At 38.9% G+C, this 17,929-nt stretch overlaps 1 protein-coding gene across 2 annotated transcripts in view; it reads right to left on the minus strand.

Annotated features, from left to right (window-relative positions):
• Positions 1-1,115: 1,115 nt before the first annotated feature.
• The window catches only part of REEP3 (receptor accessory protein 3), a 90,246-nt gene continuing 73,432 nt past the window's right edge, over positions 1,116-17,929 (minus strand). The window contains exons 6-8 of one of the 2 annotated variants that reach the window (XM_074296627.1): positions 12,169-12,316; positions 5,695-5,819; positions 1,116-4,873 (exon numbers count right to left, since the gene is read on the minus strand). In XM_074296627.1, coding sequence (XP_074152728.1) covers positions 4,817-4,873; positions 5,695-5,819; positions 12,169-12,316 — 330 coding nt within the window. In that variant the 3' untranslated portion in view covers positions 1,116-4,816. Of the gene's footprint in view, positions 4,874-5,694; positions 5,841-12,168; positions 12,317-17,929 lie in introns of both variants that reach the window. The other variant, XM_074296626.1, reaches the window with a different exon arrangement.

Consider the following 17,929-nt stretch of genomic DNA (forward strand, 5'->3'; position numbering starts at 1 on the left):
TTTGTTTATAGACGGAGATGAAACTAGAGAAGCAGACCACCTGAAGATGAAAAAGGAGAAAGAGAAGGGAATAAGCATTTATATAGATCCTACTAAGTGCCAGACACTTTAAAATAGTTTCCCATTTGACCCTGAGTTTTGTAAAGACCACACCAACCTGTCAGTTATACAACCAGCCAATCAGAAAGGCTTCTGAAAGCCCAAGGCTGCCTGACATACAAGTGATCCTTTGTGAGAGACCTCTAACAGAATGTGGAGATGTCTGTAGCTCCCAGCAACCAAACAGCTCAAGGGCAACCTTGAGCTGCAGACTGAAGACCTTGCTTGGTTTTTTCTAAATACCCTGGCTTATGGTGTCTCCGGATGCCTTCTCCCTTAACCCCAACCCAAAGCCTCTAGAAACATTATCTTGCTGTTGTTCCCCAATCCCCATGAGCAGCTGAGCAGTCCCTCTCTGCTCCCTTGCTCAATTTTCTCTCTCCCACAACCCTTTCCTCAGACAATAAAGCTTTGTAATCTGTGACTGTACTTTAGGCCCCTTTAGGAGTCAAGGGGGCTTTTGTTAACACATCTTTGAGGTAGATGACATTATTCCCATTTAATGGCTGAGAAAACTGAGGTAAACAGAGATTAATGCAAGTCAGGGACAAAGGTAGTAAGTGTCTGAAGCAGAATTCAGGTTTTCCTGAATCTAGAACCGGGACTCTGGATGGAGTCACAGAGTTCTGAGGACTGATTCATGGTGCAGGGTTTTTCTGCAGACTGGGGGACAGTGCAAAGGAAGCAGCTGATCCAGGGAGTAGAAGTGGGTTCCCCGCCACTGAAAGGTTTTTGGTTAGCCACCGGTGGGATTCTTCTTGTGATTTGGGCTTCTGAAGACCCTGCCAGTTCTGAGATTCTGATACAGAAAAGAAGTGTTTGGTGGTGAGGGAGTTCAGAATGGGCAGCCTCATTATTTTCAGTAAAGGCTGTTAGGTCATCTGCTAAAAGAAAGGGGCTGAGAGCTTAAGTCTGTTGGAGTTTGAAAGCTATTCAGGAGTGTGCTGGAAGGCCACATGTAATAGTGACAGCTGGAGCACTGCACATGTGCAATCTGACATGAATGATTCAGTTCATAACTAGTAAATCCGAAGTTTATTGAATTTCCAAAAACACACAGCTTGATAAAAATACCCACAACAATGTTTAAATATATAATTTACAAAAGTTGACATAATATGTAGTAAGATTTTTTTCAAGCTATTACACAGTTTCTTAAAAGTATTAGAATAGAAAATGTTAAACCTTAAAAAGTTTAAAAACTTTTACATTAAATTCTGGGTCACTTGGTTTAAGTATTAAGTCTTGAATATTTTTAAATGTTAAAAAAAGAAAAAGCCTTAGTTTTAAAATATTCCATGCATGCTACAAAATAGCATAATAAAGTAGCATAATTCTCAACAGCTACACTTTTGTTTTAGAAATGAATTACTCAGTATATAGAGAAACTGGTTATATTGATTTAAACACATCCTTTTTCCTTAGAATTCTCTTGATAGAAAGGATCAAAATTAAAATTTGAAAGAAGACACTCTAATTAAAACAAGTATGGGGCCTTTTGATGAAAGTTAATGTTTAAGAAAACAAAGTTCAAACATTTTTGAGGAACAAACTGTTTCAGTTGAGAAAGATAAAAAGAAAAGCACATTTTAATTCATATTTTTCAGTTATTTCTGTTAGATAACTCATAACACTGTATAATTCTTTGGTGGTGACGTGGATTAAGTTCCCTGAAAATGCTTAAAATTTTTTGTTATATGTAACCAATAAAATATGGTCAAGTAATCATGGCTGCTAATGATGGCTATGTCATTCTCTAACCAAAATCTAGTGTATATGGTACATTCAAAAAGGCCCCAGGAAGGTCTGAATGCATTGAATGTGTTTATACTTATGTATATAAACACATTTTCGACAATATTACACATTTCTGGCTCACTTTAAAAGAAAAATATTACCGGTTGCAAGGGTAAATGATGAATTCTTGCTACTGTGAATAAACTTCTGAAATATCTAATTTTTGTTACTGACAAACTAATTCTATAACACAACAAAATAAAAATAGATAAACTAAGTGGTTACAGGAAAAGTGCTACAAATAGGCAAGGGCATTTGCTGACTGGCTGGCATAGGCTGGCTTCCTGGCAGTGCCTCTTAGGGATGAAGCACCTTGATTGGAAAAGCCATCCTCATCTCCCACGAGATTTAAGAATAGAAGACAATGAACAAAAAGGAATTTTCTGTTAATGAAGGAGAATGAGAAAAAGGGGATTTTTTTTTAAAATTAGAAATCTTGAGTAGCAATAGACTCTAAAACACAAGTAAAATTTGTGAAGCATTAAGAACAATATTCCAAAAGCAAATAACAGGAGAAAGGGGGAGAAGAAGTGAAAAGTGCCAAAAAAAACACAGAGCAAACTATGCCACTATCTGTATCCTCTGAAAATGGGCTCCAGAAATCTTTTGGGAGGAAGAGGGAATTTAAAAAAAAAAAAATTCTTTACAATTCTGAAAGGCTTCTTTTCTAACTTTGACTTTGGGAGCTAATGCTTTTAGGAAAAAAAAAAAAAGCAGGTTATCTAGAAGATTTCATTTCCTCCAAGGTAGAAATCATGTCTGGCTTTCTCCTACTGAGCAATATTGTACCCTATGATGGAAGATCAGAAAGATAAAGGGATACACTACAGCCCTGCAGAGTGAAATTTAGTCACAAAATGGCCCAGAAGAAGTCAATTAGCACTTTTCAAGGTTTCACAGAATTGAGGAGAAATGACCGACATGACCAATAAGTTTTCTGCCATGATTTTCTCTAACTTGCAATGAATAAGCCCAGTACTAAGAGCATGTAAACAAAGCTTTCTCCCTGAAGAGCTGGTGATCATAAATCCTAGTGATCCAGGAGAGAAAATGGTGAATTCTCTTAAACAAATGATCAAGGAAAAGACAATTATGCAGTTGCTCTTATGAGTAATTGTGGAGAAAAAAGGTGTTACTAATTTTTGTTAATGAGCAAAAGAAAGGGCCTCAGTGCAAAGTGCACTTTTCATCAATTAGGGCTCGATTTCCAAGCAAACCTTCTTTTCCCCATCACTAGAACCCTCCCATTCTAGAGGAGGTGATGAGGACAAAAGAACCAAGGGCTTTCACAAAAAAAAAAAATTTTTGAGGGGGGTAGTGAAAGGCAAGAGATGGGGGGAGACAGATTGGTGGAAGGGAGAACAGTACAAGAGTTGGGGGAATTAGTAGGATATCAGAATAAAACTTCTGAACAAATATAATTCCATCTGCAATTCAAGTGTGAGATATCTAAAATTTCAATTTCCTAATCACTAAATGGTCATCAGTGCTTTCAGGTAAGGATCCAATTTTAAAAAACATATATTGTTTCATAGTCAAAGGACTCTGTCTTTTAAAAAAATTACATGGCATCACATTCAAAAGACTTTGGTTTTCAATGTGAAGAAAGCAATTCAGGTACTATATAATACTAAGAGTCCATTATTCAAGCCCCAATAATTTAAAACCTCAAACTTTTTGCTAAAAAGAAGACTCATTAGGATACATTTTCCTCAGATAGAAATGGTTTTTCAGATGAAAGAAAGATAACAATCTTTGTATTTCACATCCTCAAGGAGATTTCTTAGCCAGAAGAGGAGTGATTCAATGAAACAGATCTGGCCAATGCCAGACTCAGAAATCGATCAGTAAGATTCACATAAAACCGATAATTTATGCTTCAAGCTTTGAGTTATTTCATGAAATTGGGGTGCTGTGTTGGATCACTAACCATGTTATATTTAAGCTAGCATTTTTTACAAAAGTAAAAAGCTTCATAGGTATTATTAATAAGGAATTTACTATATTAATTGCAAAACAGAACTGCAAATGCAAAAGTAGGTTATCTATCACATACTGCTTCTCATTCATGAGAAGGTAATTAAAAAAAAAAAAAAGAACTCAAATGGATATTTAATGAAAAGGTCAGTTATGGTTCATGTTTCCAGAATCAAAATACATTTAAAATAAACCCACAGGAAGAGAAGTTAAAGAACAAAGCACATATATGACATAGCAAAATGAGACAAAGAATGATAAAAATAGTTTCAATAAAAGAAAAAAAAATGTACAGCTGTAAATAAGTAAACAATTTCAAGTGTGCAAAGCTGTACTGGTATAAAAGTGCTGGATGTAGATACCTGCTTTTCAAATTAAGAGTTTTAAAACTTGGTGAGGCTTAGGAGACCAGGAAATGTTACAAAAGTAAAATTGCTAAGGATACATAAAATGTAACTTATAATCTCTCTCCTGCGTTTACTATACCAATGCAAATGTTTAGAACAAATTGGTCTCTTTCATGATTCATCATAAATGGAGGTAAGCAAATTACAATACCCATAAAGGCTTTGTAAGGTTTCCTGAACCACAAAAATGTTCTTTTCAAGTATACTAAAGAAATTTTTTGTGTTTGTGCTTTTGCTTGTACAGCAAACATGCAATTAGTGTTAACTAACTTAGAAAAGGGTAATATTTTCTATCACTTATAATTTATCTTAAGAGTTGAAAGAACTACATTTTACATAAATAGATTTTAATAGTGGAGAATATTAAGTAATAATTAGAGAAATGAAACCTATCCATAGACTTAACAGATTAAAAAACTATTTCTAGTTGTCCTATCATCACCATTTCTTGAGGAATTCTTTTAAATGGACAAATACATGATGAATTGAAGTCAAGTTATTGCATTACAGCAGTTTACTTGGAGATATTTGGTCAACTAAAAATACACCTGTGGTCTCTTCTTCACTTTATATTTCAATGAGCCATACCGTACCTAAGGAGACAAGCATGAGATATTATTATAAAAGAGTCACTGATTATAGCTTATTAAATATGGCTATTTGAAATCCCAATTTCTCTTGCTAAGCATTTAACTTTAAATCGGTAAACTATTAAGCCATGCATGTTATAAGCTGTTCATTCTCTATTAACTGCCATTATTTCATCAGATTGTTTTGGGTGGTAAAACAGTTATGCTTCAATTAATCCACAGATATGCATACATATATAACATAGTACAAAATGGTGGAACAATGACAAATATAACCCCGGCTGTAGTGGGTTTGTCATAATAAATTCTAGTCTTTGGTTGTCTGAACAATAGATATATTTCTGCTTTTTTCACTGGCTTTTAGAATGATGACCGTGATAGACCGGATGATTCCACATTGTCCTGTGATTTAACTAATTTTAACTAAGCACAGTGGTAGTGGCAGTGTTTGGTGTATGTTGACATATCCCATTCCATTTTTGAAGGGAAACAGTTACATAGTCAGCCATGTTTGCTTTTTGGCAGGTGCCTTTTCGGTCTGCATACTGGGCAAACTCTAGCTACAGAGAATTCGGTTGATTATTTGGTTGTTGGAATATTTGATTAACTAAAACATCCCATTGCCCATCTGTTATCTTACTGGACAGTGAAGAGTTTGCCTTGAGTTTCCCGAACTTTTCAGAACTCTGATGTCCATAATGTCTGCCTTCCTATTTATTTATCATACCAAAATTCCCTCGGCTGTTCTTTGTGGACGAGAGTCCTCTAGGAGGATAAGTCCCACAAATCCTAATCAAGGGCAATAAACAATGTACTTGACTGACCTCTTTGCGACTTTTGACGGTCTTCACAGACTTCATGCTTTGGGATCTTCGAAGGCCTCTGTGTGTTAACATTTCATCATCTGAATATGGCCCATCACCATCTTCGTCTGTTTTCTCATCTCCATCTTTTGAGAGAATTCCATAATCTGAACATATTGACAAAGAGAGTAAGTCCTGCCATTTTCTCCTCACACTCTTACCAGCAACTCTTCCCCACTCCCTTCTAATAATAATTGTTCACTCTATCAAGCTCCACTAGGAACCTCACCTAAAAAGTTTGGCAAGAAAAACAAGAATATGCAAAGAAGGTCAATCAACTAGAAGAGGAGATCCAGAGTCTTAACAATGAAAATGATTCTATGAAAATTAGAACAGGGTAAGGAGAAGCCAGTGAAGTTATAAGAGACTTAGCAAATGACAAAACAAAATATAAAGAATGAAAAAATAGAAGAGAATGTGAAGTATAAAAAAAAAAAAAAAAACAACAGATATAGAGAAGAGATAAAGCAAAAGCATAAGAATATTTGGATTGCCTAAAAGCTGTAACCAAGAAAAGAACCTTGATATAATAATACAAGAATAGTCAAAGAAAATTGTTCTAAAGTAATAAAACAAGAGGGAAAAGTACAAACAGAAAAAAAGTTCCCAAATCAAAGAGAAAATTCCACAAGGGAAAAAAAACTTCAAATATGCTGGAGTTACAATTAGAATTATACAGGATTTATTAGCAGCTACAATAAAAGACTACAGGTTCTGGAATATTATATATTGACAATCAAAAGAACTAACCTTGAGCCCCAAAATATCATATCTACCAAAATTAAGAATGATACTGAATGAAAAAAAAAAAAAAAAGGGACATTCAATGAACTCTTAGCTTTTCAGGATTTTGTCGCAAACAAACCTCAACTCAATAGAAAATTTAACTTATGAGGTTATTTTTAAGAGACTCAATAAGGACAAACTCCCCCCCTCCCCAGGCAATTGGGGGTTAAGTGAGTTGCACAGGGTCACACAGCCAGGAAGTGTTAAGTGTCTGAGGCCAGATTTAAACTTAGGTCCCCCCTGACTTCAGGGCTAGTGCTCTATCCACTGCAGCACCTAGCTGCCCCAGGGCAAACTGTTTATGTTTTACATATAGAAATATAAACCACATTATATGAATATTATTGTTCTGTAAGAAACAACCAGCAGGATGATTTCAGAAAGGCCTGGAGAGACTTACATGAATTGATGCTGAGTGAAATGAACAGGACCAGGAGATCATTATATACTTCAACAACAACACTATATGATCAATTCTGATGGGCGTGGCCCTCTCCAACAATGAGATGAACCAAATCAGTTTCAATAGAGCAGTCATGAACTGAACCAGCTACACCTAGTGAAGGAACTCTGGGAGATGACTATGAACCACTACATAGAATTCCCAATCCCTGCATTTTTGATTTCCTTCACAGGCTTAAGATATACTATTTCAAAGTCCAATTCTTTTTGAACAGCAAAACAACTGTTTGAATATGTATACATATATTGTATTTAATTTGTACTTTAACATATTTAACATGTATTGGTCGATCTGCCATCTGGGGGGGAGGGGAAAAGTTGGAACAAAAGGTTTGGCAACTGTCAATGCTGTAAAGTTACCCATGCATATATCTGGTAAATAAAAAGCTATAATAAATTTAAAAATATATATAAATCACATGTCTAAGATTAACATCAGGAATTGAATAATCCAAAAGAAAGATTGGGTCAGAGTTGAGTAGGATCTGATTTGAAAAGGTGAAAATAGTAATTTATTATGCTTTATGGATGAAGTACAGAGGAAGAAACTGACAGAGATAGGGGAGGAAGACTGGTAGTTTTGAAAACCTACTTAAATCAGGAATGAGTTTAAATTTGTACTAAGAAGGATACAGCACTTTCCAAAATCTACAAACAAATATAGGGGAACAGAACAGTGTAAGGTGTGGTAAAGAAGAGTATGTAGATTTATGGCAGTGGGGCAAGGTGTAGATAAATGGGAAAAGGTTAAAGAGGGAGGGAAAGGGTAGCATAGGATAAAGTGGAATACAGAAAAGTGTTTAGATTAATGGGAGTGAGACAAGGTGTGTAAATAAATGGGAATGGGATAAAGAGAGACAGAAAAGGCAGGAGGAGAAAAGAAAGGAGGGATCCATGGGTGAGGAAAGGTTAAGAAATAGTAAGGCAAGTTAAGGAGTAGGATTAAATGTAGAAGAGTTATCAGGGATAGGAAATAAGAGATATACACAAACATAACTTTATTAAGGGGAAAAAAGAGAAAGGCTAGTAATCACTGATCTCTGACATCAAACAAAGATTCAATCAAAAGAGAAATTTACATTACATTTCAGCCATGTTAATATTATTGTAGATGTCTATGGGTGTGTATATATATGCATACAGGTGTATGTATGTGTGTGGGTGTGTGTATATACAATATAAATATGTATACATAAAAACATCTGTATTTAACTATTGCCTACTTGGAGAAGGCGGGGCAAGGGAGGGATAAAAAGGGAAAAAAAAAGAATAAAATAAAAAATGCACAGCAGACAGCAAAAGCATTAACCTACAAGAAGCAAAGATGGACAATCATGAATATAATGCCTTCTATATTATATATGCTTTCTTGAAATGGGAATTTATTGCTATAGATTTCGAATCCTTCCTGATGTTCTGCTAGGCACATGACAATGGTTCCTCCCCTCCCCCACATTCTGTCTGTCTTTTTTCCTTTTTTTCCCCCTTGTTTTGTATTTAAGTTTTAAATAAATGTTGTTTTTTTTTTTTTTTTTTTTAATATTGGCTTGGCTATGCCAATACTATATCTTCCTGCAATAGTACTTTAATAATACTTTTAATAGTTTAGACTTGATCACTTGCACATGCTAAGTTGGAATTGCTTTGTTTTTTCTCTCCATAGATTATGTGTTTTTTGAGGGAAGGGTTCAATAAGTCTTCTGCTTTCCCAATACCACCTAAAGCAGGGTTTTATACAAAGTAAGTACTCAATAAATGGTTTGTTAAAAAAAAAAAAAAAAAAAAAAAAGATAAGATACAGCTAGAAACATTTTAGTTTTATCTTCTGAAGCTGTTAGAAATTCTGAGTTGAAAAGAGTAAAATGAAAATCAATTATATTCTTTTGAATCTAGAAGAAATAGATTGTCTTTAGACAATAAGCATGATTAGGTGGGAGAGGAAATTGATCTCAGGAAATCAGCCCATGCCACATGATTCAGGTACCATTGTGTTACTCATTATTCTGTTTGCTCCAGCCCTTTAAAGCTCTCTAGTACTAGAGAATCAACTCCTGATGGTAATTTGAAGGAACCAAGCCCTCCGCCCCCATATGCACTTCTCTGCCTTGAATGTGGACTCAATATTTTAAATTACAACATGTTAAAGACACAGAAACTCTTCTGAGCTGAACCTTCTTTGGCAAACTTTTCCCTAAAGTCTGAACCAGGACCAAATTCAACTGGAAAAAAAAAAAAAAAAAAAAAAAAAAAGGTATAGATGGATTCAGGACAGTTCATCCAGAATTGTGCAAAAACTGCCTTTGAAAGAGCCTAGGACCAAGAACAAGAGAGGCCTGCATGAAGCTAAGGGATGTCTCAGTGTGTCCAGTGGTTTCGACCAAGACCACCGAGAGTGGGCTGAGCTCAAGGAGGGAAGGACCTTCTTTTTCCAGAGGCCAAAAGCAGGCGAAGAAGAGAGACTGACCTCGGACCAGAGGATAAAAGAAGGGTTGACCTAAAGGAATAGGAAGCCAAAAAGTCAAGGCCAGGAGGCTAGGGCAGAAAATCCATAGAAAATTTTCATCTCAGGATGTGGTGACTCTTGGGAGGTTTATTCTGTAATTTTGTGAGATCTTTTGGATCACATATGATTTCTTTCCCCTCCTAGAAACCAAGAGAACCAATTACAATACTCTGTAAAACAGTCTCTGACCAGATTTAAAATCTGAATTTCCTTTTTATCATGATTGCGCTTTCTCTCCTGCTGTTGTGCGGCTTGTTCTCTTAAAAAAAAAAAAAAAAAGGGGGAAAAAAGAACTCTTTGTTGCTTGGAGAGAAAAGAGACTGACAGAGGCAGAAGGAGAAGCATCATTATAGGCCCCCTGGCCAGAAGGAGCTGGAGAGCCTGCTGGAAGCCTGCTATGTTAGTGATGAGGAGTATCTGCTGGGTCACTCTGACCACAGCAGAGAGACTGATCATTTCTTCCTATAATAAGAATAATTTCATCCTTGCAAAGGCAGAGAAAGCAAGAAAGGGAAATTCCATTCTCGAGCTAATTCTTACCACCAAGTTGGTGGACAGAGTAGAAATGACAAAAAGCTTGGGCAGAGAATCTTTTGAGTGAGACAGAGAAGTGAGCCAGACAGCATCCCCTGCCCATGAGATGGGGGTGGGGTGGGGGCGGAATTAGGAGGATTCAAAAGGCCTCCAGAGATGGCCCCCCAGCCCCTCTCCCATGACCTCTTTGGAGGTCCCTTGCCACACTTCCAGTCTTCTTAGCCTCTCTGGCACCTACTCAAGCCGAGGCCTCTGGACGGCCCTCCATGCTGGATGTTCTCCCAGTTTCACAATGTTCTCCCTCACAGGCTTGCTTCCAAATCTCACCTTCTGCAAGGACCCTTTCTTGGTTGACCCTTAATGCCGGTGTCTCCCTTCTGCTCGTTCCTCATGTGCAGCTGCCCTGTCCACAGTTGTTTACACAGAGGCCATCTTCCCCTTTAGATCGTGAGCTGCTTGAGAAGAGGGACTTTGTTTTGCCTTTCTTTGTATCCCCAGAGCTTAACTCAGTGCCTGGCACACGGTGGGTACTTGATAATGCCAGCTGACTGACAGTGCTCTAAACCATGAATAATCTCTGAATGATGACTGTCATCTGTATCATCCACACCTTTATCCATGTCACTGATAAAAAAATTAAACACCATTATATACTGGGCTGTAGGGAAGATGAAAGAGGGGTAAATGTAATGCTGCAATATGGGCTCAAAAAATCCTTCACTAGTACCAGGGAGAGGAAGCCTGATTAGAGAGCAGTCTGGCTGAATGTAATCAGTGGGGTTGAGTGAACAGCAGCCTCGAGGAGTCGACTGACTTATGGCAGCCAAAACTAAAGGGCTCTTGGGGTGCAGTGAGAGTGGCAGAAAATGCAGAGCCGCAGGAAGAGGCACTTGTGCTGCCCAGTTCTGGGCCATTTTAGGAAGAAAGCGGATAATCTGGAGGCCGTCCAGAGGGGATAGTGCTCTTTAGGCTTTAAGTACTGTCACATGAAGAAGGTCAGCTGGATTCTGCTTGGCCCCCAGAGGCAGGAGAAGGGCTCCTGTGTGGATGTCAGACTCCCAACACTTACAATTACAGAGGTGTGGAGTGCTCTCCTCAGGAAGGAGTGGGTCTCTGCACAGGTAAGGATGCTTCCGGAGCCCCTTCCAGCTCTGAGAAGCTGGATCTCAAATACCACTATCTCTGGGAAAAATTAGGGTTTGGTTATATATGGCGCCCACAGGGCTAATTACCATCTATTTCGAATGACTTCATCAGAAAGGTTTTATCAGTCTAAACACCATGTTTATGGGTGTGTGAGCATGTGTGGTACTGGCCCTGAATCTCCTCCATGAAGAGCTCCGTCTGCCAAGAAGGGCTTGTGTTTGGTGTCCCACCATCTAAGAGCACTGCCCGAAGCACCAAGAAGTTGGGTGACTTGTATATGTCCGAAGCAGGAAAGAAAAAGGCTGAGTTTTATTATCACTGGTTTGTGTCTCGGGCCCAGTACTATTTATAACAATTAAATCTAATTAGCACGTCATACGGAGATCCCATGTTTAATCAGATTTATCTTCTCCATTACCTTACCCAAGAATTCACCATTATTAAATGAACTAATTTGTCATCATTTGTAACTAGCAACATTCGAAGATTGCCCAAGCAGAAAATTCCTTAAATGCTGTAAAAACAGAAGGAGTATAAACAATGTGTTTGGAGACAGGTTTTGCCAGACACCATTCCCACACTGCTCTGAGTGCGGGTGCAGCCCACTGGTGTCTGCTGCAATCGGGAGAAGTCCCTTAAGGAATGAAGGCCTCTGGCCCATGGGGTCACCGAAGCCTGCGATGTGATGACAGGAGGAGAGGCTACTGCCAGAGGCTTCCAGGAGGTGATTTTGCTTTATCTCCTCTCTTAAGTCAAACACCTAACAAAGCTTACTTATGTAAAAGGTATAGAAAGAAGAACAAGGAAAAGCAAAACTTGAACTTTTAAGAGCCCCAGACAAATGCTGAGAATAAAAGGCAGAATCATAAAAACAAATCTGCTGAAGAGGTTGCATATTTCAGGCTTAAGCACTTACCCCCATTTCCTGCCCCACCATGTCCCTAACAGCCAGAGAATCCATATCTCAAATGATGGAAGCAGCTGCTCAATGGCCAAACACACACCTGTGGCTTCACTGGGAGCCGCTTTCAATTTCTTTTTTGGTTCAGGGGCAGGCTGAAAGGGCCTCGATCCCACAGGCTCATCTCCTTGAATGGCTGTTAAATCATGCATGCTGAAACTTCTCAAACGTTCGGTGATTGCTCCTTGACTCTACAGGACAGAAAAAAGTGGCACAGCTCAAAAAAAAAAGACTATGTATTTCCAGTACTGAATATATTCAAAATTTCATTTTCAAAGAGGGGGGGGGGGAAACTCCAAAAATGCTTTTAAGGCACCTTCTGAATAGCACACAGCAAAAGAAGCATACATAATGCTACTTTTCCTCTTTAAAGTAGCATTTTTCTTGTGCTTAATGAATTTGCATCCTGTAAAAAGTAATTGTTTTTGAAAATATAAAGGAAAACACTGGCTGACTAGAGATCTCTGAGCAGCCACTATCAGTGAGATGGCCTGGAGGGAAAACAATCTGAGGACCTAAGGCAAAATGTGCATTCAAATAACCAGTTTGTGAAGGCACCGGGCACATCTAGTACTATCTTCTTGGGCATTAAGGCATTTTACCTAAGTACTCTCTGAGATGGCATTTGGGACCTTTCCAGGGCACACCTCTATTTATACCCACGCTCCCTAGTCCCCTTCACAGAAACATCTCCAAATGAAGATCTTTTCAAAATTCAGAGAACAAGTGCACATCTCATTCCTTGCAATTGCTGGGTTTAAGATATTCTAAATGTTTTTGCATTAATAATCATCAAGAAATTTACCATATATACTACATTTTGTCTCGAAACACTTTAATATGATTCTAGTTGCCTCTAGTCACAACACAGCAAACTCAAACAGCACGCCATACCCACAGGCTCAGGTGACTGTAAGCATTCTGTTCCTGCACATGTGTGTTATTTTCTTTGCTGTATAATAATTCTCTGCAGCTGTTCAGGCTGGAACACCAGGTGGTATATGGCATCAGGAACTAGGAGTCATTACCATGGGAACCATATACTCTGGCTTTGTCTGGCCGCCATATTTTCTGGGCTATAAAGAGGAACTGTGCTAATAAAATGGGGTGAAATGGAGGACAAGGAGCTCCTTCAACTCTCATTTCCCCCCCTACCACTCCTGCCTGGGCATATCCATGCCTTCATTTTTCAGAAAGAGCAGGTTTTACATAGTCCCTGAAATTCTAAGACTTTTATGTTCACATTTGATTCATTCTTATAAGGTCCTAGGTATAGGTGAATTGAACATGGATGTTTAACTGCCTTAGGCTCCTGGGATGGAACATTTAAAAGAAACCCTGTTTCCTCTCAGAAGGCAGCTAATATACAACTGAAGAACATGGGTCAGCCTCAAGCAACAGTGTTTCCCAATTACCCCTGGACCTGCCTATATGTCACCTTGCATGGGCAGAGATCTCTGAAGCTCCCAGTTCCACATATCTTTCTTCTCCTACAGTCATTTACACTCCTCTTCTATATACATCCATGAATGAGATCTATCCAGCTGCCAATCATGAAAAGGAGGAGGTGGGTAAAGGGGAGGGGGAAATGCACTTCTAAATTCAAATCACCTGCACCCTACTGATTTTAAGCAACTTAAGGGCAGAGACCAGTTAATTTGCTCAGATGGTAAATAACACATGGACAGGGCAGTATGTTCAAGGAAGATTCTCCTAAATGTCTTCTGGTGAAATGAGTTTTCTAAAAACTTTATTTTCTACCTAGGAGTTTGCCTAATCCCTGGCATGTGGCCTGCCACCCATTCATAATTTCTTAAACTTTGCCAAGTCCAGGTCATCTAAGTCACTCACTGGGCAGTCCACTCAATGTGCTTCAGATCATTCTCTGGTCATCCCAAGGACGCCAGCTGACCAGCCAGTGGCCAAATGTTTCTAAATTAAGGAAGCAATGGCCCAGAGCATGTTAGAAGCTAAAATGTTGACCCAGTGGCTAATAAGGAGAGCCAGGTGGGGTGAAGATAGCATTCCAGTTCCAGAAACATTACATAAGATTGAGCTAAGATAGGAAAAGCTGCCTGGGCGTGCCAGCCATAGTTGGAACTAAAGAGACATGGCCCCATATGCAGTTTTTACTTTGTACCTGTTTTTCTCAGGATTCTTTTCCATTTACTTTTGAAGAGTTTCAGGTTTCCCCTTTCCAATCAACTTTGATGATTTATTTCCCAATTCTCACAGGCTTTCAAAAATAAATTAATTAGAAGCTTAGAAACTCTTTTTTGTCCCTTAAGCCTGAGCTCAAATATCACTGAGGTGTCAGGGAAAGGCAGGACAGGATGAAGAGGCATGGATGGCTACCCCAAGCCTTTCCAAATTCTAGTTATCCTTTGGTTCCTTCTGCCTTCTTGGACAACTACTTTCACATATGTTCCTCCCCTGCTTAACTCCCAGAGATACACACACACACACACACACACACACACACACACACACACACACACACAGACGTATGTTGTGTGTGTGTCCATATATGCTGTGTGGGCAGCATTTACATGTTATACCTGCCTTCCACTGTTACTTTATTTTTCTATCGATAAATGTCTTGCTGGGCTTAACTTTGTTTTGTATTCAGCTCAGGGCTGAACAACCCAGCCAGCCGCCCAATTAGAACGGATGAGACAGCAACCCTGCCCCGTGACCACAACACGCCAGCCCGAGGTACAGCCGAGGGACACGAACAACCATAATTAGACAGACAAGACAGAGGCTTTGGGGAATTAGACAAGCAAACTCCCTCTATCTTTTTAACTTTTACTTCTTACATCCCTCTGGCAACCAGTCTACTTGTTCTTTGGATTGCAGCATTTCTCATATCTTGCTTCCAATCTGGCTCAGCTTTTCAATTCAGATCTTGCTTCCTCAGTTCCCAGGGAGGGACTGACCTTTTTCCATCCCAGTTTGCCTAATCCTTGCTATGTGCCCTGCAGCTCAATCTCATCTTTTTATCCAGTGTGCATCTTGTCCATGTTCTCCCATAATTCCTTCACAGGTGGCTGAGTGAATGGGGGAATGAATAATGTGCTGGAGGTCATTGCAAGGAGGGGCTGCTACCCATTATCTCTTATTTTGCTCCATGAACAGCTACCAAACTTTTCTTCCACATCTCTCTGATGCTTTTTCCTGTGGGATGTTTCTCTTGGTAGTTCTGTGGCCCCTAACTCATGCTTACAATGTACTTCCCACTCCTCTCAGGTTGAGCTGCAATTTGAATCTTTCAGAGGCTGTGGGAGTCATACAACACTGCTGGAAGAATACTGATGCAAAGATGAGCCTTTGCTTCAGAAAGAAGCTAGGGACATTCAGAATACTGTCATGTTCCCAGAGCAGCCCCATCTGCCTTTTTTTTTTTCCCCTGTCCAATATCTGTCCAGCTGCAATTAGGATTTAAGATATAATTTCTAATGGATCCACTCTGATCTTTTCATCTAAGTGCACATCATAATGTCTGCAGAACAAACTCCTTTTTTTTCTGAGTCAATAGGCTGAATTTTTGAGTGTTTACTGAATTCATCTAGGAGAATCTGAATTGTTCTAGGGCATAATGAAAAGCACACAATGCTGTCTGAAAAAAGTACCTTGATATTTAAGAAAATTTTCCTTCAATTTGGACTTTCATGTCAGCTTGTCTTTCATATCCATGGCTTCATATCCACTTTTGGTAAGCACTAATCTAATGCACAGATTTCACCAAATTTTGAATGAAGGATATGTCTGTTTATTTTTTAATTTTCATACACAATTTTCATGTAAAAATGGAGGGCATCTTATTGGAGGAAAATCTTTAATTAAGACAACAATCAATCAAGAAGCAACCATTACCTAAGCACCTACTATGTGACTCTGCATTGGTTTTGTTTGTACAGATCAAGTGCTACTTCCTTATACGAATACAAAAATGAGAATAGCCTGCATCTCCTGGGTGAGACAGTATGTTCATAGAGAAGGGCTTATTAAAAATAAATACCAAGAGGATGGAGGCTGGACATTCAATAAAGCCTCGATCGAAGTACTTGATCTGAGCCTTGAAAGAAGCAGGAGTGAAGGACAAGGTAAATGTGAGGACCACCAAAGCCTGCAATGCTCTCCTATTATTTCTGCAGACAAAGGTGGGGTGCCTCATTTGGGGAACAGGAGACCAGTTTGTCTTGGGCTGAGAGTGAGTAAAAGTAGAAGGGATGAGAATGTCTATATAGTGTATCTATCTCCTGGAAAGATAGGCTGGGGAAAGACTTTGAAGTTTGGATTTTGTCATAAGGAAGAGCCAGGGAAGCTTCTTGGGTAAGAGAATGGCCAGCCAAACATGTATATTAGGAAGGTCACTTAGGACTTGTGAAGGAGACCAAATGGGGAGAATTAAATGCTCTGGGTGAGAGCTGGTGAGGAGCAGAATCAGTAAGAGATGGTGGATACAAAAGCCTGAAGGAGCTCAATTCAAATGGTTTCTCCCATTCCAACAATGAGCATAATGGGATTTTGTCTTCTGTGGACTGAGTCAACTCTGGGCTTGTCAACTTGTGGCATGCTATAGAATGCACCTTTGGAAAGGTGGTCACTCCCTTCTGATGCCTTCATCAAGGGTGCCTTGAATGCACCGAGAGCTTATTCTTGCAATGAGTTTATAGAGAGGATAAGTAAGGAGGTCAGAGATCCTTCTCCCCCTCCAGGTAATGAGTCCTGGCTTTTCCTAGCATGGCAAGTCCTTCCTGAAAAAGCTCCCTTACCAAGGTGGGCTGGCACTTTTTCTGCCTCTTACTGTCATAGCTGTCAGGCTCACAAACCTGAGGCTAGTCAGAACAAGATGGAACCCAGATCCGGCTGCTCTGAAGCTGGCTTTCTAGCGGCTGCATCTGAAGTGTCCAATTTGCAGGCAAAGCTCCAGAATGTGTCCTCGACCAGATTAAAATGTAATTGAAAATGTTTAAAAAATAAACAAAATACGATATGATAACATGTGATTTTGTGGTTTTCTAAGTCAATATGCAGCCTGCAGGGTTCTGTTTCTACTGGAGTCTGATCTTACTGCAGTGCACACACCCTGCTGCCTCCCACGCAAAGGTCAGTCCTCCATTTTTTTGTCACCCACATTATCAAACTGGTCAGCACTTTGATTATTCATCTTGTGGAACAATTAAAAGATGGCATGATAAAGAGGAAACCAGTAGATCATTACCTGAGGAATCTATAAGAATTATATAGTAAAACATCTCCAAAGGAGATAAGAATTTGCTATGACAAAACCCAAAACAAAAAAAACTTGTTTTTAATGCAGAAAAACTTCAGAATTAATAATAAAAGCTATAGGGGATGGGGGCTAAGGATGGGTTTTGGAATATGGAGAAGCAAAGGACTCTTTCATTATCAGTATTTCTGATTCAGTATTTTTTGTTTCTCCTTCCTGTAGCTAATCCTTGATCAACATCAAATTAAATCAAACACCTTCCTCTATTCCCAGAAAATAAATAAGGTTATGAGTTTTAGTTTAAATAATATAATGCTCCTCTGTATTTTTTTTTTTTTAAATTTAGTGGCTGCTGCATTCAACTGAAAGGGCAAAAAAAAAAAAAAAACTGGAAGGATAAAAAAAATGAAGGAAGTGGTTTTTTAGTCTGAATGAGAAATTACCATGGCAACAGCAGTTCTGGCCAATTATTAAAAAGACAAGCACATACACCCCTGCAAAGCAAATCCTAAATCCCACATGCTAGCTTTTTAGATGTTATTCCCTACAGGGCTAGTCCCTAAATGGG

Source organism: Sminthopsis crassicaudata, chromosome 2 (assembly GCF_048593235.1).
Source record: "Sminthopsis crassicaudata isolate SCR6 chromosome 2, ASM4859323v1, whole genome shotgun sequence".
NCBI classification, from domain to species: Eukaryota; Metazoa; Chordata; class Mammalia; order Dasyuromorphia; family Dasyuridae; genus Sminthopsis; species Sminthopsis crassicaudata.